The sequence below is a fragment of the Grampus griseus genome, assembly GCF_964374135.1.
Source record: "Grampus griseus genome assembly, chromosome: 10".
NCBI lineage: Eukaryota > Metazoa > Chordata > Mammalia > Artiodactyla > Delphinidae > Grampus > Grampus griseus.
This window is the reverse complement of record NC_139004.1, coordinates 61,157,598-61,176,303: the sequence shown is the minus strand read 5'-3', so window position 1 is coordinate 61,176,303 and position 18,706 is coordinate 61,157,598. Positions and strand designations below refer to the sequence as shown.

At 44.1% G+C, this 18,706-nt stretch overlaps 1 protein-coding gene and 1 long non-coding RNA gene across 2 annotated transcripts in view; one reads left to right on the top strand and one right to left on the bottom strand.

Annotated features, from left to right (window-relative positions):
- The window catches only part of LOC309828737, a 76,081-nt gene extending 67,286 nt beyond the window's left edge, over positions 1–8,795 (top strand). The window contains exons 2-3 of the long non-coding RNA XR_014297351.1: positions 7,452–7,521; positions 8,782–8,795. This is a non-coding gene — a long non-coding RNA (uncharacterized lncRNA). The remainder of the gene's footprint in view (positions 1–7,451; positions 7,522–8,781) is intronic.
- On the bottom strand, positions 8,367–18,379 carry CX3CR1 (C-X3-C motif chemokine receptor 1; the record flags this gene model as incomplete). Its single annotated transcript, XM_082664267.1, has 2 exons — positions 18,359–18,379; positions 8,367–9,452 (listed from the first exon to the last, which is right to left on the bottom strand). Exon 2 carries the CDS (start codon positions 9,441–9,443, stop codon positions 8,367–8,369), a length of 1,077 nt encoding a protein of 358 aa, XP_082520393.1. The 5' UTR covers positions 9,444–9,452; positions 18,359–18,379.
- Positions 18,380–18,706: the final 327 nt, after the last annotated feature.

Here is an 18,706-nt window from a genome sequence, read left to right as displayed (position 1 = left end):
GGTGATGGAGTGGGTGCTAAAGTCAGGGATTGGGGTTCTTGGAGTAGAAGCAACTCAGTGTCATTTTTCGAAAAAGCGATTTTGCGGTAGCTAGCAAGAGACACACAGATGCTCAAATCTATTCCTTCAGTAATTGCTATTATACAATCAAAGATATGAACAAGTTTTATGTTCAGCACAGTGTTGTACATAATAGTAAAACACTGGGAATTGCATCCTGTGAGATAATAGGAAATATATATATTGATCTCTGACCCCCATTCCTGGCACAGAGCTCCTAAAACCCTTATAGTTTCCTAAATGATAAGAACACTAGGAGCATCTTTTATTCTAATGCAGACACTGAGTAGCTGCTGGATGCTTCTGGGTGGGGCTGGTCATCAAAGACCAAGCCTTGATTAGATGGTTAGAATTTTCAGCTCTACCACCCATCCTCCAGAGAGGGGAGGGGGACTGGAAATGGAGTTAATAACTGATCATGCCAAGTGAAGAAGCCTCCACAGAATCCCAAGAGTATGGGGTTCAGGGAGCTTCCGGGTTGGCGAACACATCCATATATCGGGAGGGTGATGCACCCCAGCTCCACAGGAACAGAAGCTTCTGTACTAGGGACCCTCTCAGACGCTTGCCCTATATATCTCTTCATCTGACTGTTCCTCTGTATCCTTTATTATATCCTTTAATAAACTGGTAAACATAAGTGTTTTCTGAGTTCTGTGAGCTGCTCTAGCAAATTAATCCAACCCAAGGTGTGGTCATGGGAACCTCTGATTTGTAGTCAACTCAGTACTTGTGGGTAGTACTTGTGACAGTACTTGTGGGTAACCTGGGGATCTACTACTTGTGATTGGCATCTGAAGGGGGGTGGGGCAGTCTTGTGGGACTGAGCCCTTAACCTGTGGGGTCTGACACTATCTCCATGTAGATAATGTCAGAATTGAGTTAAATTGTAGGACACCCAGCTGGTGTCACAGAGAATTGCTTGATGTGGAGAAAACTCCCCACACATTTGGTGATCAGAAGTGTCAGAAATGAAGTGTTCTGTGTGAGTAGTAGAGGAGACACACAGGAGAGAAACACAGTGGGGAAGAACTGGATTTTTCCCTACATAGAAGGAGGAAAAATCTGTGTTTTTCCTTTATACATTCATGTCCATCAGTAGAGGTTTGGCTAGACAAAGTCTATATGGAGTTCTGTGCAATCATTAAAATCATGCTTGCGTTTAATGTATGGGAAAATGTTTATGCTACAATGTTAAGTGAAAAAAAAATCTAAAACTGTATCTATGTTATGATCTCAAATCTTTTTTTTTAAATCAAATCTTTTTATTTAAAAAATTATATCTGCAGAGAAAGACATGGTAGAAAATCACCTAAGTGTTAAACAATGTTTTATCTATAGGAGGTGGAATATTGTGTAATTTAAACTTTTTATACACTTCTTTGTTTTTTGTATTTTCTATGACTGTGCTTCTCTTTGATAATCAGAAATGGATATGAAGAATATAGAACAAGCACATCGAAAACTGAACAATCTTTTCTAGTAGTCAAAGAAGTGTGAATTAAAATTTTATTTTTGTTCCTACCTAAATAAATGAGGAAATATGGGGTAAAAGAGTAATTTTCCTGCTGAGTGTGTCTTGTGGTTTCTAGAGCTGTCTAGGGTGTGTCTCTGGAGGAACTTTGGCTGTTGCCTAACAACATGCCTCATAGAGCAGAGCAGACATGGCACCATGTATCCTCAAGAAAACATCTTGGCCGTCCTATGGATGGAGGGCGTCTTGAAGAAAGACAGGGTATTTCCACGTTTGCAAAAACCTACTTCTCTCACTTGCTCTTGGATAATACTACTCTGGGGTAGTGGGGAATGTGGTCTGGGGAATGTGGTCGCCAACTCAGCAAGTTAAGCAAACAATATTATAGGTCACGTTGAAACTGAAGTGGTCCCCCTGGACCAGGAGAATGGGGTGCAGGTAGAAAAGAAAATTTGCTTCTGAATTGGGACAGACTGCCCCAATTTTGAGGGTACTAATGGGACATTGTCTAGGGGCCAGATGGTACCCAAAGTGGACCTCTCAGAGTTGGGCTGCCAAGTTTCTAGGTGTGGTTGTCAACCTTTTGAGGCCAGAGGAGAATTCTCCCCCCTGGGCTTTCAGGGACAGCGTCTCAGAGAGAGAGAGAGATTATGGAAAGCCCACCAGATACTATCCACATGCCCAATGCAGTGGATTATAAGGGGTGATAGCTTTTCCCAGTAACCAAAAGCATATATTCTCCATCTTTCTTGGTGGCAATGTTCCTGGAAATCCAGCTTCTCCCTCAGATGGTCATTTAATGATCATAGAATAAGCCCAAAGCGAGTAGGATTATTTGGAAGGGACTGGGCATTTCCCTAAGCATTGGGACAGCCCCAGGATGTGGCCAGCCTCTGCAGTGGCCCTTTTCCCAAAGGCTCAGTCTACCCACCCAGATCCTGATGGGAGCGGCTGATAACATTTGCTTCTGGGAATCCTGGTATCCTTTGCCAGTGAGTCTCTGTCTGTTGACCATCTTTCATTAGAGATACTGATGTCACAGAACAGCTGTCACCAAAGGCTGCACCACCCAGGCTGCACCTGTCACCACAAGCAGATCAATTCTGTTAAACTCTGCATTCAGGAGGGCAGACCTTCCCTCTCTGCCTAAATCATCTGCCTGCAGATCCTCTTTCTACGGGTTTTCCATTGACCACCTGTATTCTCTGCTCTTAGAGGGAGGATTGGACTGTATTTTTTCCCAGCTTTATTGAGACATAATTGACACATGAAATTTTGTAAGTTTAATGTGTACAATGTAGTGATGTTACTTTATTTTATTTTTAAAAATTTTTATTCAATTTATTTAAACTAAAAAAAGAGTTCACCCATTTCTCCCACCCTCTACCCCTCCCCGTTTGCAACCACCAATCTGTTCTCTGTATCTGTGAGCTTGGCTTTTTGTTTGTTTAATTTTTAGATTCCACATATAAGGGAGATCATATGGTATTTGTCTTTCTCTGTCTGATATATTTCACTTAGCAACATGCCCTCGAGGTCCATCTATGTTGTCACAAATGGTAGGATTTCATTTTTTATGACTGCATAGTATTCCATTGTATGTATTTACCACAATTTCTTTATCCATTTATTCATCAATGAACACTTAGGTTGTTTCCATATCTGGTCTATTGTAAATGCTGAAATAAACATGGGGATAATATATCCTTTCAAATTATTTTTTTCATTTTCTTCAGATAAATACTCAGAAGTGGAATTGCTGTATCATATTGTAGTTCTATTTTTAATTTTTTGAGGAACCTTCATACTGTTTTCCATAGGGGTTGCATCAATTTACATTCCCACCAGCAGTGCACAGGGGTTCCCTTTTTTCCACATTCTTGCCAACAACTATTATTTCTCATCTTTTGGATAATAGCCATTCTAACAGGTGAGAGATGATATCCCATTGTGGTTTCGGTTTGCATTTCCCTACTGATTAATGTTGTTAAACATCTTTTCACATACCTATTGGCCATCTGTATATCTTCTTTAGAAAAATGTCTACTAAGATCTTCTGCCCATTTTAAAATCAGATTTTTTTTTTTACTATTGAGTTGTATGGGTTCTTTCTGTATTTTGGTTATTAGGCCCTTATCATATATATGATTGGAAGTTATTTTCACCCATTCAATAGGTTGCCTTTTCATTTTGTTGATGGTTTCCTTTGCTTTGCAGAAACTTTTTAGTGCAGTGTAGTTCCACTTGTTTCTTTTTACTTTTGTTGCTTTTGTTGTCAGATTAAAAAAATTGTTGCTAAGACCTATGTCAAGATCTTGACATAGTTGTACAGCCTATGTTTTCTTCTGTGGAGTTTTATGGTTTCAGGTCTTACATTCAAGTCTTTAATCCATTTTGAGTTAATTTTTGCATATGGTGTAAGATAGTGGTCCAGTTTCATTATTTTGCATGTAGCTGTCTAGTTTCCCCAACACCATTTATTGAAGAGACTGTCTTTTCCCCATTGTATATTTCTGGCTCCTTTGTTATAAATTAATTGACCACGTGTATATATATATATATATATATATATATATATATGGATTTATTTCTGGGCTTTCTATTCTGACCCACTGATTTATGTGTCTCTTTTTATGCCAATACCATATTGTTTTAATTACTGTAGTTTTTGTAATATAGTTGGAGATCAGGGAGCATAATGCCTACAGCTTTGTTCCTCTTTCTCAAGATTGCTTTAGCTTTTTGGGGTCTTTTGTGGCTGTATACAAATTTTAGGATTGTTTGTTCTATTTCATGAAAAGGAATTATGATAGGGATTGCTTTGAATCTGTATATTGCTTTGGGTAGTGTGGACATTTTAACAATATTAATTCTTCCAATCCATGAGTTTGAAATATCTTTCCATTATTTGTGTCTTTTTCAATTTCTTTCATTAATATCTTGTAGTTTTCAATATACAGGTCTTTTACCTCCTTGGTAAATTTATTCCTAGGTATTATATTCTTTTTGATGCAATTATTAATGGAATTATTTTCTTAATTTCTCTTCCAGATAGTTTATTATTAGTGTAAAGAATCACAACAGATTTCTGTGTATTGATTTTGTATCATGCAACTTCACTGAATTTGTTTATTAGTTCTAACAGTTTTTTGATGAAGTCTTTAGGGTTTCTATATATAATTTTATATGTGTATATATTGTAGAATGATTATCACAATAAGGTTAGTTAACCCGTCCATGACTTCACATAGTTACAGTTTTTTTGTGTGTGGTGAGAAATTTAAAAATCTACTCTCTTAGCAACTTTCAAATATACAATACAGTATTGTTAACTGTAGTCACCATAAGATTGGTCTATAGTTTTATCAAGAGGAGAAAGAAGTCAGTAAACTAAGAGATATCTACCTCCTTGATTAACTTGCTGTGTGATCTTGGGCCAGTCTCTGGCCTTCCCTGGACCTCCTTTCCCCTACCTGCAAAGTGTGGGTTTGGACTCAACTATTTCTGACCACCCACAATTCTGTGATTCTGGGACTAAAAAAAGCAAGATGGCAAGGGCAACATAGTATGAGTTTCCTCACTGGGAAAGATTCAATCTAATCATAATAAGGAAAAAAAAAAGAATCAAAATAGTTGCCTCCATTTATTTGACCATGCTTTCCAAGCCTGTGCTGTGAGCTTTGTGAAGGTAGTCTTACTAAATCCTCATAATAACCCTAGGAGGTGGGCACCATGTTTATTCTTTTTTTCCAGGTGAAGAAACTGAGCCTCAGAGATGTCAAATACCTTCCCAAGCACAGAGTCAGTAGATTGGGACTCAGTCATAGATGTCTGTCTGCATTTGGAGTTTCTTTCTGCTTTGGGGAAGCCCAGAGCCCAGAAGCTGTGGTGGATCTGATCCAGCTGTGCTCTTAGGGCCAACTGTCCTTTTCAAATGTGCCTTCCTTTAACTTAGATACCAACATCATTGCTATTTAGGTTTTTTCGATGACCTTCCTTATTTTCTCCCTATTCTGTCTTATTCAGCAAAATGAATGAATGAATGTTTCTTATGATACAAATCTAATTTTCTTCTAGAAATGAAACTGTTTATCTCTCTTCTTTGTTTCTCAAGCCAAAAGAATATTTTCCTCTTTTCTTGGGAGTTCACTTATAAGTTAAAATTTTAATGAAAAGTTTCATAATTCAACAATTGGAACAAGGATCAGGTAATAAGGGAGTAAACTGTGAACACCCCGAGAACACCCTCTTCCATTGGTTGTCTGAGCCAAAGCTTCAGAAGCTTCCCACCACATACTCTATTCCCAATGCCTTTCAATTTCTCAGACATTTCCCTTAAGATCTTAAGATCTTAAGACTCAGGTCAGATGTCCTAAGATTAGGGTCCTAAGATCCTTAAAGACTCAGGTCAGATGTCACTGCTCTTGTGTTACCAATTAATGCAGAGCATGCTTTTTTTTGTAAATTTCTGAGTTCTGCATTTAAATGTTAAGCACCTCTTAAACATTGAAGGCGAAGGCCTTATCGCACTGATCTTTGCAACAGCTCTGGATCTGAGCTCCCATGTTGCATGTAATATATGCTCAATAAAGGTTTTGCAGTGTATTAGTTTCATATGTATGTGTCAAAAGCTAAAAAGTTCCCAGGCCCTTTGGCCCAGTTATCCCCATGGCAAGAAATTTATCCAAAGGAAGTAATTGGAGACGAGAAAGGAAATTATACAGAAAAGTGCTGTAAAATATGTGTTTGGTAAATATTGCAAACAAGCGAAATGTTTATTAATAGGGTAATGATGAGTAAGTTACAGTACATGATCTTGATGGAACATAATTCATTCTGTCATTGGTTAAACAAATATACTGACTGCCAAGGAGTGAGAAATAGAAGGAGTCAGACGCCTTCAATGAGTACACAACCTGGCAGAGTCTTCTGAAATATTACAAAACTATATAGAAACAGAAGGCTATTTGTGGCCTAATGTTAAGAGAAAAAAAAAGCAGATTATACGGGCTTCCCTGGTAGCGCAGTGGTTGAGAGTCCGCCTGCCGATGCAGGGGACACAGGTTCGTGCCCCGGTCTGGGAAGATCCCACGTGCCGCGGAGCGGCTAGGCCCGTGAGCCATGGCCGCTGAGCCTGTTCATCCGGAGCCTGTGCTCCGCAACGGGAGAGGCCACAACAGAGAGAGGCCTGCGTACCGCAAAAAAAAAAAAAAAGCAGATTATAAAACTGTCTGTACATTATGATTGCAACTCGAAACACATGAGGGTGTGAATGAGGTCTGGTGGGCAGATGAAGATACTGTGTGGGTAGATTATATTTTCTTTAGCATCATCACAATTGTTTTTCAAGCTTTAAAATTTCAGTCCATCCCAAATGTTTACTGAGAAAGGGAAAACTGCTCCTGGGACCCTGGCTGTCCAGGTTGGCAGTGGCATGACTGATGGGGTTCTCTCCAGATGGGGTTGCCACCAGTTGATTGGGAGGAAATGTTCCAGGCAGTCCGGGAGGGTTGGGTCAGGAAAGGCTATCAACCTGTATATCTACAAGTGTCCATTGAGCGCCACTGTAGGAGCCAGCCTCCTCTGTGTCTGAGCTACATCACGCAGCAGAGCCCGCAAGGCCCTTCCAGGCTCTGTCAACAGCACCACTTAAGCACGGTGCCAGGTGGAGGAAAAGCTGAAGTCTGGGAACCAGACAAGAGGGTTGGAACCTGCAAGAGTTAGAGGCTGGTTCCTCATGCTGGAAAGGATGCTTCCTACATGAAAAGTTCTGTTATCTCCATTCTACAGATGAGGAAACTGAAGTTCAGTTGGCCCCAAATTACCCAGCAGATAAGTGATAGAGTTGGGACTAGAAACCATGCCTTCTCAGATGGGCCACTGTTTTTTCTGTTTATCCCCCTGGGCTCTGGAGCAGGTGGCGATGCATGTGGCTGGATTGAAGAGACCTGACTGACAAGGTGGCTGGAGTCCTTTGTGAAGAGGAGGTACTGGCAAATCTGTTGGTGGAACCACATGACGGAGGGTGTCAGAGGCCAGGCATTTGAGCTTGGACTTGATGCAGTAGGTGCTGGGGAACCTTTGTATGTTTGGGGACATGACAGAGGGGGTTTAATGGCGAAGAGGTTGGTGGTGTGTGCTGGCTGGTATGATCAGGGTGGGGCTGGGCTAGACACAGGTAAAGTTGGTGGGCAACTCTTGTTATATCTGATCAAAGCAGCACCCACCCCTCCAGCTTCTTGGAAATATGTCTTCACGCATCTCCAACCACAAGATTGGAATGGGAGCTGCCATCTTATCTATGTCTTCCCTGTGGATACTGCCACCTGGTCCAAGGATGAGAATCTGATACAAACTTGGCCAATCAGAGCCCTTCCCTGGGAATTTTGACCTTGGGATCAGAGGGATATAGGTCTCATTCCCTCTCTGATGACAAAACTGTGTTATGTGAGTCTGGGATCTCTGTTACCACTCAGAGATTTGAGAGTCAGAGAGAGGAAGTTCTAGCTAGATTCAATCTCTAGTTTTCACTCACTCTGAGGATTCGCCACCCCCTTGCCCATGTTACAATGCGAATGATACTGCCTCTTTTCAGGCTAAATTAATCTGCGTTGAATTTTTGTAATTTGTAAACAAGAAACTCTTGACATTGGCAATAAGAAACATGCCTGTCCTTTATCATTCAGATTTTGAGCACAATTCTCAAAAATACTTTCAGGATTGCTTTTGGGCATCAAACCCATTGTTTCTTGCATGTAAGAAATTTAAAAATCTGTCCTAATTATTCAGTGTCAGTCTCAGAAACTCCAGGCTTGCTGGAGAGACAAGGCTTTCAGAGGAGGATGGATGTATTTCCATCACTGGTGTAATGAGTGAAATTGCTGCTCAGAATACTTTCTCGCCTGCTCCTTTGTGATTCAGACGGGGACAGGGAGAAACTGACGTGGACGGGGTGGCCACACAGGACAGCCAGGCATTTCCTGTACAGGTGGTAAAGGTATCTTCTGAACTTCTCTCCAGCAAATGCATAGATAAGGGGATTAAGGCAACAGTGGGTAAATGCAACTGTCTCAGTCACACTGAGGGCCAACCTCAGATCCCTCTTCATGTCACAGTTGGGAAAGAAGTCATAGAGATTGAGTGTCTCTAAGAAAATCATGACGTTGTAAGGTGTCCAGAAGAGGAAAAACATGATGACCACAAGAAAGATCAGCCTAATGGCTTTAACTTTCTTTTGGTTTTTGCAGGAAAAAAGTGTCCGCATGATTCTGAAGTAACAGTAACTCATAATAAGCAGGGGGAGCAGGAAGCCAAGAAAATTTATTTCTACGTTGCGGAGCACAGGCCAGATTTCCTGTAGGACCTCAGGGTAGTCACCAAGGCATTCGTTTTCTTTCTGTTTGGTGAACATGAACTGGGGTGCAGCCACCAAGATGGCGGCTGCCCAGACGCCAAGGCTGATGGTGACGCCATGCTGCACAGTCCGGTTGTTCATGGAGTTGGCGGCCAGGACAATGGCCAAGTACCTGTCGATGCTGATGATGGTGATGAAGAATATGCCTCCAAAAAACCCGATGAAGTAGAAGGCGGTGGTGAGTTTGCACACGGCGTTATGAAGGCCTTGCTCGTTTATAAGATAGTGAGTCCAGAAGGGCAAGGTGGCTACAAAGAGCAGATCAGAAAAGGCCAGGTTCAGGAGGTAAACGTCAGTGATGCTTTTGGGCTTCTGGCTGTTGGTGAGGGCAAACACCACCAGCAAATTTCCCACCAGGCCAAAGGCAAAGACAAGGGAGTAGAGTATGGCCAGGAAGACAGTTCCCAAGGCCACGATGTCCCCCATATCACAGGCTTCTGCAAGCTCATCATACTCAAAGTCTTCTAAACTTGATTCAGGGGAGATGGTGGGCATGGTGAGCACCTGGATGAGAAAGGAAGACAACTAATGGCATTAGTTCTCAGAGAAACAAAGTTGGAATTCTGCCCCTTACATAGGCAGACTGGAAGAAGCAAACCTTTGGTTGGGTGTCTAACCAGTACCTTTCCCAGTGTCATGTGTGCTATCTTGTTTAATCTGTGTGATGGAGGCTATAAGAGACCCCTTTGACAGAGAGGAAACCAGTCCCTGAGAGGCTGAGTGACTTGCCAGAAACTATGCAGTAAATGGCTCAGTTAGCGTTTGAATCTAAGCCTTTTGAAGCTTGAGATAGATCTTTTTTTCTTTAATTTTCAAAAGTCTATCTGAAAGATAGCGAGCTTGACCAGGGTGTGGATGGGGGAGAGAGGATGAGTGAGTGGGGAGGAGAGGGGTGTGGTGGTGGGGACGCCGTAATTCACACTTCCAGTCCAAGCTTCCATTCTCCACCCCCTTCCTTTCTCCCACCTCTCTGCCCTCTGCACCCTCATTTCTCCTGCATGAACACTGAAGAGAGAGGTCCTAGATACTGCGGAGCCCTGGGCAGGCCTGCACCCAGAGGCTCGTCTTTGTCTTTGAGAGCCATTTCTTTCCCTCTCCCTCTTGGAACCAACTAAGTCTTTCTGTTCCTGAAGGGATAAGACATAGAGTCAGACACCCTAGGGTGATTACCTTGCCTTGATTTGCCCAGGACTCTTCTGGTTTTAGCACTGAAAGTCTCACATGTCGGAAACCCCTCAGTTCTAAGCCAGCTGGGATGGTCAGTCATCCTACAACTCCAAGAGGGAGTCACCATCATCCAGGCCTTTGCAGTCATGAAAGGGCTGATGGATCCCAGATGGAGGCCTGTGCTCAGTTAGCTTGTTGCCCTGCGTCTTGGGGGCTAAGTAATCTGATAATTACCAGCCCTGCACTTCACTGTGACCTGGCCTCCCCCACTGTTCTTTTCCTGTTTTTTTCTGGACAAGAATGGAAAGATAAGACATTTCTGCTCAGGTTGGGAAGTGACACTTGTCCATCCCCTCTTCTCCCAGCCAAGATTCACTCCAGAGGCTGCAAGGGGAGCCCTTTTGCCCTGGTCCTCTGGGACCCCCTCCTCTTCCTCGTGATACCACAAGACAGGCCCTCAGAAACCTCAGTGCACACCTCCTGGTCATCACTGCCTCCACTCAGCACAACTAAAACCAAAGCTCATGCTTCTTTAACCAGGTGAGTTTCCATACCCCGCTACATACTTTTCATGCTGGTTTCACCAAGATGGTGTCTCTGCCAAGGCGAGGGCCCCCCCAGCCAGGGCTTTGCTTCTCTCTTCCCAGCCTCTGCTTAGTGTCCTGGCCCAGCTCTGCGTCTCACCCAGACTCTTCCGGGCGAAGTGGCCCAAGGCTTTCTGACCTGGGCCGTCTCAGGCTGGGATGGAGTTCTCAGCCCCAGGGAACTGTATGCTTTCTTTGCTTTCAGCTGCAATGCCCTTTTCTCAGAGAGGAGCCTCTGGCTATGACCTTAATCAATAAAAGTTAAGTTGAACCATATAAAATGGCTGATATGCAACCATTTTTGAGTGACATAAATGTCAGTTTCAAATGGCTCAGCTGAGATGCCGGGCGGCCGGGTGTGGCCGCTTGGTGCAGGTGACTTGTTGCTGGAGCCCATCTTCCCAGACAGTCAGCTGTGTAGGAACACAAACAGTCAAGCCCTTGTAGTCCTAAGTTGCGGATGCTGGGGGTAGTCCCCCCTCTTCCCGCCCCCCACCCCGGGTCAGGAGCTGGCAGAGTTGACCTCGAGAGGAGTCCAAGGACAATAAAAATCGTTTCGCATCTCTTTTGGGCCTGTGTTCAGTCCTGAAAACCCAGGAACTTGGTGCTTTTGAATTGGCTTGATTTTTGCCAAATCTGCATGTGGTGGGTTTGATTTCCACTCCTGGCGGCGTGCCTCACACACAGGGACCTCCTACAAATCTTCGGGCAGGTGTCCTTGGGTCATTGGGAAGAGTGGGGAGGTGGGCTAGAAGGGGACGGGCACACACTTGGCAGCCCTGAGCCAGGTGCCCAGCAAGGAGAGGGGAGGGACTGGGGACCTCCTTGCCACATGCCACCTGTTTATTTCTGACATCCTGGCCTTTTCCAAGCTCTTCCTGCACCTTCCCCATCCTCTCGTCATTAATATCCCTGGAGCCCTTCAGCAGGGCAGTGAACTTCCCTTTCAGAATTACAGAGAGGATTAAATAGGTAATAACATGAAGTGTCTAGAACTTGATAGCTTTATCCAGGCACCTTTTCAGGAAAGGTGGGCCTGAGCTGGGTGGACCTTTTATTTCTGGGTCCTCTGAGATGTCCCAGGATTGGGCCAGGAGCATGAAGATAGGGCCTCCTGGTAGCAGACAAGAGCAGGACTAATGCCCTAGGGGTCAAAGGGCTGCCAGAGATCAACTGGCTTTCACTCAGGCTGCACACTGGCCTCCCAGACCCTGAGGACACCAGAAACCAAGTGCAAGAATCCAGTGAAGGCGCAGTGGCTAAGAATCCGCCTGCCAATGCAGGGGACCCGGGTTTGAGCCCTGGTCCAGGAAGATCCCACATGCCACGGAGCAACGAAGCACGTGTGCCACAACTACTGAGCCCACGTGCCACAACTACCGAAGCCCGCACACCTAAAGTCCGTGCTCCACAACAAGAGAATCCACCACAGTGAGAAGCCTGCGCACTGCAACGAAGAGTAGCCCCTGCTCGCCGCAACCAGAGAAAGCCCGTGGGCGTCAACGAAGACCCAACACAGCCAAAAAGAAATAAATGAAATTTTAAAAAAAAGAATCCAGTGAAATAAGCCTTCACAGCATCTACTAAGCGAGGTTCATATAGACGGGATTGCAAGGGGAAGGATAGGTGCCGGAGTGAAGCACTAACACAGGTCCCACCACACTAACTGAGGCTGCACCGCACACGTCCCCTCAGCTGTCCTCGGATCTCCTCACCCTCTGTTCTGTTAAGTCAACGTTTTACTAAATGGTGCTGAGCTGGGAGAGTCTGGGCTGAACCTAGAAGCTGAGCTTTGAATACACATGGGTTTCACACCCAAGCTGAAATGAATTTTGTAGAACCTGCTTTAAAAAACACCAAGCTGGCTCTACTGCCGATCCTGTTCTACTTCCTCCGGTCACTTCCTTTTCTCAGGCCTGCTCACTTATTTTTTAACTTTTTTTTTTGGTCATCGTTACCCACTGTTTCCAATCAGCTTCCCTTTTCTACACTTCCCCTCTCATTAGCTGGCCCCCATCCACTTTCTTCTCCCCAGCGTCTTTTTCATGTTGCTTCCTCCTCTCTTTTGGCTTCACGTCCTGCTTAGTTTTCTAGATTCAATGAGTCTTATTTTGTTTGTTTGTTTGTTTACCTTTCTTGCTCTCTTTTTATGGCTTTTTAGGCCCTCGAGTACACGCGGGTTTGAGGTTCAGTCTAATGCCAATTGTGAGGCTTAATTTTTTTCCTTTGGACCAAACAAAACTCAGGAATTGCTTGATCCCTGATCCCAACTTTCCCCGTGGGGGTACCACCATCTCTTGAGGTTCTAGAACCTGAGGTTATCCTCAGAAAGCCCCAGTTTAGGAGCGAAGGCTGCCGTTCCTGGATACCTGCTAAGTGTCATGCTCCAGACACATGCTCCAGACACATGCTCCCCATTTAATTCTCACCACAACACCTCATGGGAAATGACTCTGCCCCCTTGCAAAATAACCACCAGCGGCTCAGAAAGATTTGGGTAATTTGCCCAAGGGAGCAACAGAACCAGGATTTCAACCCAGATGTGTCTCTTCACAAAGCCGTGTTCCCTGCCCTGCACCATGCTTTCCCTCTTGGAGGGGAATTCTGCATGTTACTGCAGGCCCTGTCTCTAGAATGAGAACTGAAAAATAGTAGAGGTGACCCCCCTTTAAAGGATAAGATTCAAGAAGTGACCCTGAACACTCTTGCTGGGTTTCGCCTTCTAGACTCAGGACCCAGAAGGCTGACCCTCAGTGAAACTGTGGGTGGGAAATGGAAGGGATGGGGATATTATTTGCCTCTCCAGCCATGACTAGGTGGTCCTCACTGCCAGACCCCCAGAACCTAGCTCTCAACAATGGTGGTGAAGAAATGGGAATCCTTTTCTATGGAGAAGGAAAGGCTGAAGGCTAAAGGGTCAGCTTATTTCCTGTCTTCAAATACACAGTGATGCTCTTCAGAGCCATGTACTTCAGAGGGGTCCACATACCCTGAAATAAGCTGGCAGACCCTGGGCAGCTCACTTCCAGCTTGGCCTCAGTTTCTTGATGTATGTAATGAAAGCCCTGGACCGGACCATCTCTGAGGGCCTGGCCAGCTCTGGCTGCTCAGTTTTCCAACAATGACCAAACAGAAGGAAACAGTTTTAAAGAGCAGCATGAGTCCTGGGTCAGGGGAAGCGTGGCCTCGTGTCCACAGAGTGGCTGCTCAGCAGCCTGCGAAGCTTCTGGGCTCGCAGGCGGCCAGCATTCAGATGAGGTTCTGTTTGGAGACAGAGAGCTGAATTAGTTAATTTTGAGTCCTGACAAATCTGGAATTCACCTTGGGCCACGTAGGAAGGTTCTCAGTCTGGCCCCAAGCCCACACCCCTGGCTACTTGGGACCCTGAGTTTAAGGACCTGATGGTTTTCCAATTTACAGTGACAGCTATTTTTTATGAGACCCCTCCTTAGGATGCAGAGAGAGCAAGGCCAAGAAGGAAGAAGAGGGGCAGATGGATGGGCCTTGAATTCCATGCTGAGGAGCAGTGGGCACATTTTACAACTTGCTCCCCATCCTCCACACAAGTAGATTGAGTGACTTTCTATTCCTGCAGCAGAGTCCACCTAGAACAACTTGGCGTGACTCACACACCAGCATTTTATACGGGCCCAAACACACCACAAGCCAAGACCAGTAACAGGAGAAAACCACACATGGAGTGAGGCCCCTCTGCTCGTGTGTGAGCCACCCCTTCACAGGACCTGCCCCTGTTCTTGGTTTGCCACACCTCCCTCTGCTTTCCTCCTCAAAGTCCTTTATGGTATTTATTTATCTCTGTTAAAATGAACTGTGAAATTTAGAAAGGAAATGACTATGATTTTCCTTTTTTAATAACTGAAGAAGAGATGGACTTGCTGATTAATTAATTTTTGATTAAGCCAATATCTGTTAATTATCTTTACCATACACTGGTGTAAGGACAAGTGAAAATTAAAAATAAGAGGCTTGGGACTTCTCTGGTGGCGCAGTGGTTAGGAATCTGCCTGCCAACGCAGGGGACACAGGTTCAAGCCCTGGTCCAGGAAGATCCCACATGCTGCAGAGCAACCAAGCCCGTGCGCCACAACTACTGAGCCCGTGCGCCACAACTACTGAGCCCATGTGCCACAACTACTGAAGCCCGTGCACCTAGAGCCCATGCTCCGCAACAAAGAGAAGCCTCCGCGAAGGGAAGCCCATGCACCGCAACGAAGCGTAGCCCCCGCTCAGCACAACTAGAGAAAGCCCGCGCACAGCAACGAAGACCCAACGCAGCCAAAATAAATTAATTAATTAACTAAAAAAAATAATAAGAGGCTTAATTCTCCCTGTTGGAAATAAGGGACAAGAGTCCACTTGCCTCCTTTTTCTTAGAGTATTTATTTTAGAAAACATGTAATTGTACCTTCTTTCCTCTTTGAAATGTGGATATATACCCTTTAGAAAATGTGATCATTTCCTCTGTCAGCTTCAGAGCCGGGAGCCATCTCTTTGAAATGCAGATATTGAGGCGCCCAGGCTCCCAGTCCCAGAGGCAGGGCAGGAGCCTGACTTGGGCAGGAACCTGGCTCCAAGTTACACAACTACCTCTGATAATAAAGGGATGAGAAGTTTGTTTCTCCTCTGGATGAAGCCAACCAACTAATACAGATGATGAACCCAATGACCATGGTAAACTTGGGATGAACTGTGTGTGACTGTCAGGTTCCCTTACTTGAGCACCAGTCATTGTGTATCTTGAGAACATGTGTGTAAGGGGTTGTATCTGGTCATATACCAGGGTGAGATTTTTTGTGTCTTTACTACCTCATAGCGGATTGCCTGTGATGCACATCACATTTAATGCTTATTCAGTAATGAAAGAGTTTTCTTTCTCTACCATATTCATGGAGAGATTTTTCTGGGTTGGAGATTTTGTTTTTCATTCTATTTCCCCAACAGTAGGCACTGTGCTCAATTCTGTAGAGGTAAAAATGTCTAAAATATAGTCTCTGTGAATTTTTATTATTGTTTAGTAAGAGTATAAGAAAAGTGATGGGAAACCCAAGGATTGGACCATTTAAGCTGAGTCTTAAAGGCTGGGAGGGTCTTCCAGGTTGATAAAGATGGTGGTGGGCATGGGGTGGGGTGTGGTTTGAAGCCAAAGGCTCTGAGAGTATGAGCATAAGGAGGTTTCCTGGGTCCACGGCCAGGCAGAGAGGGTGTGAGGGACTATACAGAAACAGAAAGAAGTGAGGATTGTGGGGTTAGGAGGGGCTAACCTGTTACCGGAGCCTTCAGGAAAGTTCACTTTAGTCTGAGTGGAGGGCTCAGGAAAGGATGCACGGAGAAGGCAGAAGAGGGGAAAACAGAGGAGGCTCAAATTCTACACTGAGGATCTATAAGGAGAAATTATAAAAGACTTTAATAGGCCAAAAAACCTTTATTGGGTGTCCTGTCTAGCACACCCTTTGGGGCCATCTCCCCCTTTCACTGTCTGAGCTAATTTACAGATGACTGATGATGATGCGATAATTCTTGTTCATGGAAAAAGAAATTGTGTCTGGTAGTGATGCATTTGATAACTGCCATGTGGATAGGGGCCAATTTTGCATTTATCTGTAAATTCATCTCAGCATTTCTGGTAGTATCTCATCCATGCTATTGCTGTGGCTATGGTCTGTTCACTGTTATTGCTGAATAGGATTGCACTGTGTGAGTGCCCCACGATTATTTTCTGTTCTATGCTGATGCACCCCTGGGTGGCTTTCAGGTTTTGAACAATTCTGTCATGAACATTTCTGTGTGTGCATCTACATCTCCTACAGTAGAAATGCATTTTAAAAATGCAAACCAAAAAGCAGACATACTGTATATAAATCCACATATGTGAAGGTCAGAAACAGGCAAAGAAAATCCACAGTGTTTAGGAATGAATATGTAGGAGGTAAAACTACATGGACAAAGAAGGAAGCAATGACCATAAAAGTCAGGAATGGGGTGATTTTGGGGAGGGCAGGGGTGGTGATCAAGAAGGGACCTGAGGGTGGCTGCCGGGGGCTGGCCTGGTTCTCTGCTGCTGCCTGGATGTTGGTTTGGTAGCAGATCAATTTATAAGCTATTGACCTGCACACTGTCCTTTGAGTGTGTTATGTTTCCCAATGAACGTAGGTTTAAGGAAAAAGATGAAGAGGGCCTGGGAAGATATTTAAAGAGATGTGGTATAGGTTTTCTTCCCTGCCAAGAGTCACAATTCACTCACATGTGTGACCACTCATACTTTCTTTCTGAAGATGATGTTTTCCAATGACACAAACCTTCTGAGCCCAAATGTCCTCACAATGATGATAACAGCATACATCAACGTTGAACATCAAAGTGTGTCAGCAATTTGTTATTAAAATAATTTTCGTTATAAATGCAATAGTTGCTCATTATAAAAAATGCAGATTTTGGGACTTCCCTGGCAGTCCAGTGGTTAAGACTCCGAGCTTCCACTGCAGGAGGTGTGGGTTTGATCCCTGGTCGGGAACCTAACATCCCATATGCCTCACGGCACAGCCAAAAAAAAAAAAAAAAAAAAAAAATGCAGATGGCACAAAAAAGAATGGAAGTAACAGGAAAGAAAAAACTCAGAACTATCTACAATCCAACTTCCCAGAACCAACCACAGCTAGCTTTTAACTTCTTCCATCCAATCTTTATGCATATTTTAATATTCACATTGAGTATATTTAAAATGCAAATGCTATTTTTAAAACTTTTTATTATACAATTTCCAAACATGTATAAAAGCAGAGACAACCCCCATGCACTAATCACCCAGCTTCAACAATTAGCAACTCATGATCAGTATTTCATCTATTCCCCACTCATACCCTACTGGATTATTTAAAAATAAATTCAGGGACTTCCCTGATGGTCCAGTTTTTAAGACTACACACTCCCAATGCAGAGAGGGGGCCTGGGTTCAATCCCTGGTCAGGGAACTAGATCCCGCATGCCGCAACTAAGAGTCCACATGCAGCAACTAAAGATCCCTTGTGCCGCAACTAAGACCCCGCACAACCAAATAAATAAATATTTTTAAATAAATAAATAAATAAATCCAGATGTCATAACATTTCACCCATAAACAGTTAAATGTGAGTCTCTAAAAGAATAAGAAAGAAAAAAAATAAAATTATTTTTAAAAATAATAGGGAGTTCCCTGGTGGTCCAGTGGTTAGGACATTGTAATTGATTTACAATGTGTTAATTTCTGCTGTAGAGCAAAGTGATTCATATATATGTGTGTGTATGCATATATATTCTTTTCCGTGCTATACAGTAGGATCTTGTTTATCCATTCCATATATAATAGTTGGCAGATGCAATTTTAAATGATGCTTTTTTTGAGCGTTTCTCCATGTCCCTGAAACGTAATTACTAACACTTCTAATCATATTCCACTATGTTAAGCATATCATAAATGATCTAATCACTCACTGCCCCCCATCACCCCCAAGCCCCTTGGACATTTAGGCTGCAACATCCTCTGGAAAATGGTCTCCCTTGTTGGCATGTAAAGCAAACCAGCATCATTAACCAACTTTGACCTCTGACCACAGTGCCCCACCCAGCTCGCCCACAGGTGCTGAAAGAGTCCTCTGCTCCTACCTGGGCTGGACCTGGGAAGGGAACCTCTGGATATGCCAGTCAGCCGCCCTGTCCCACACAGACTCTGCCAGAGAGTATTTCCCTTTCCTTCCCTCTGAGAGCATCTTTAATTGCAAAGTTAGCCAATAGTATTTGGTTTCCTGTGAGGTAGACTATCTTTAGATGCTGCCACAGGCAAGTTCAGAAACTCCAGGCTGGAGGCCAGCTGGGACAGGAGGACCTGAAGTTATAGACCTGGAAGACGCAAGCCTGGGGCAGACTAAGAGGGGCTTGGAGAGAGTGATAACTTGGGGGCTATGTTATCTCCCTCACATGGGTGGAGGGCAGGGGACAGTATAGCTCTTTTAA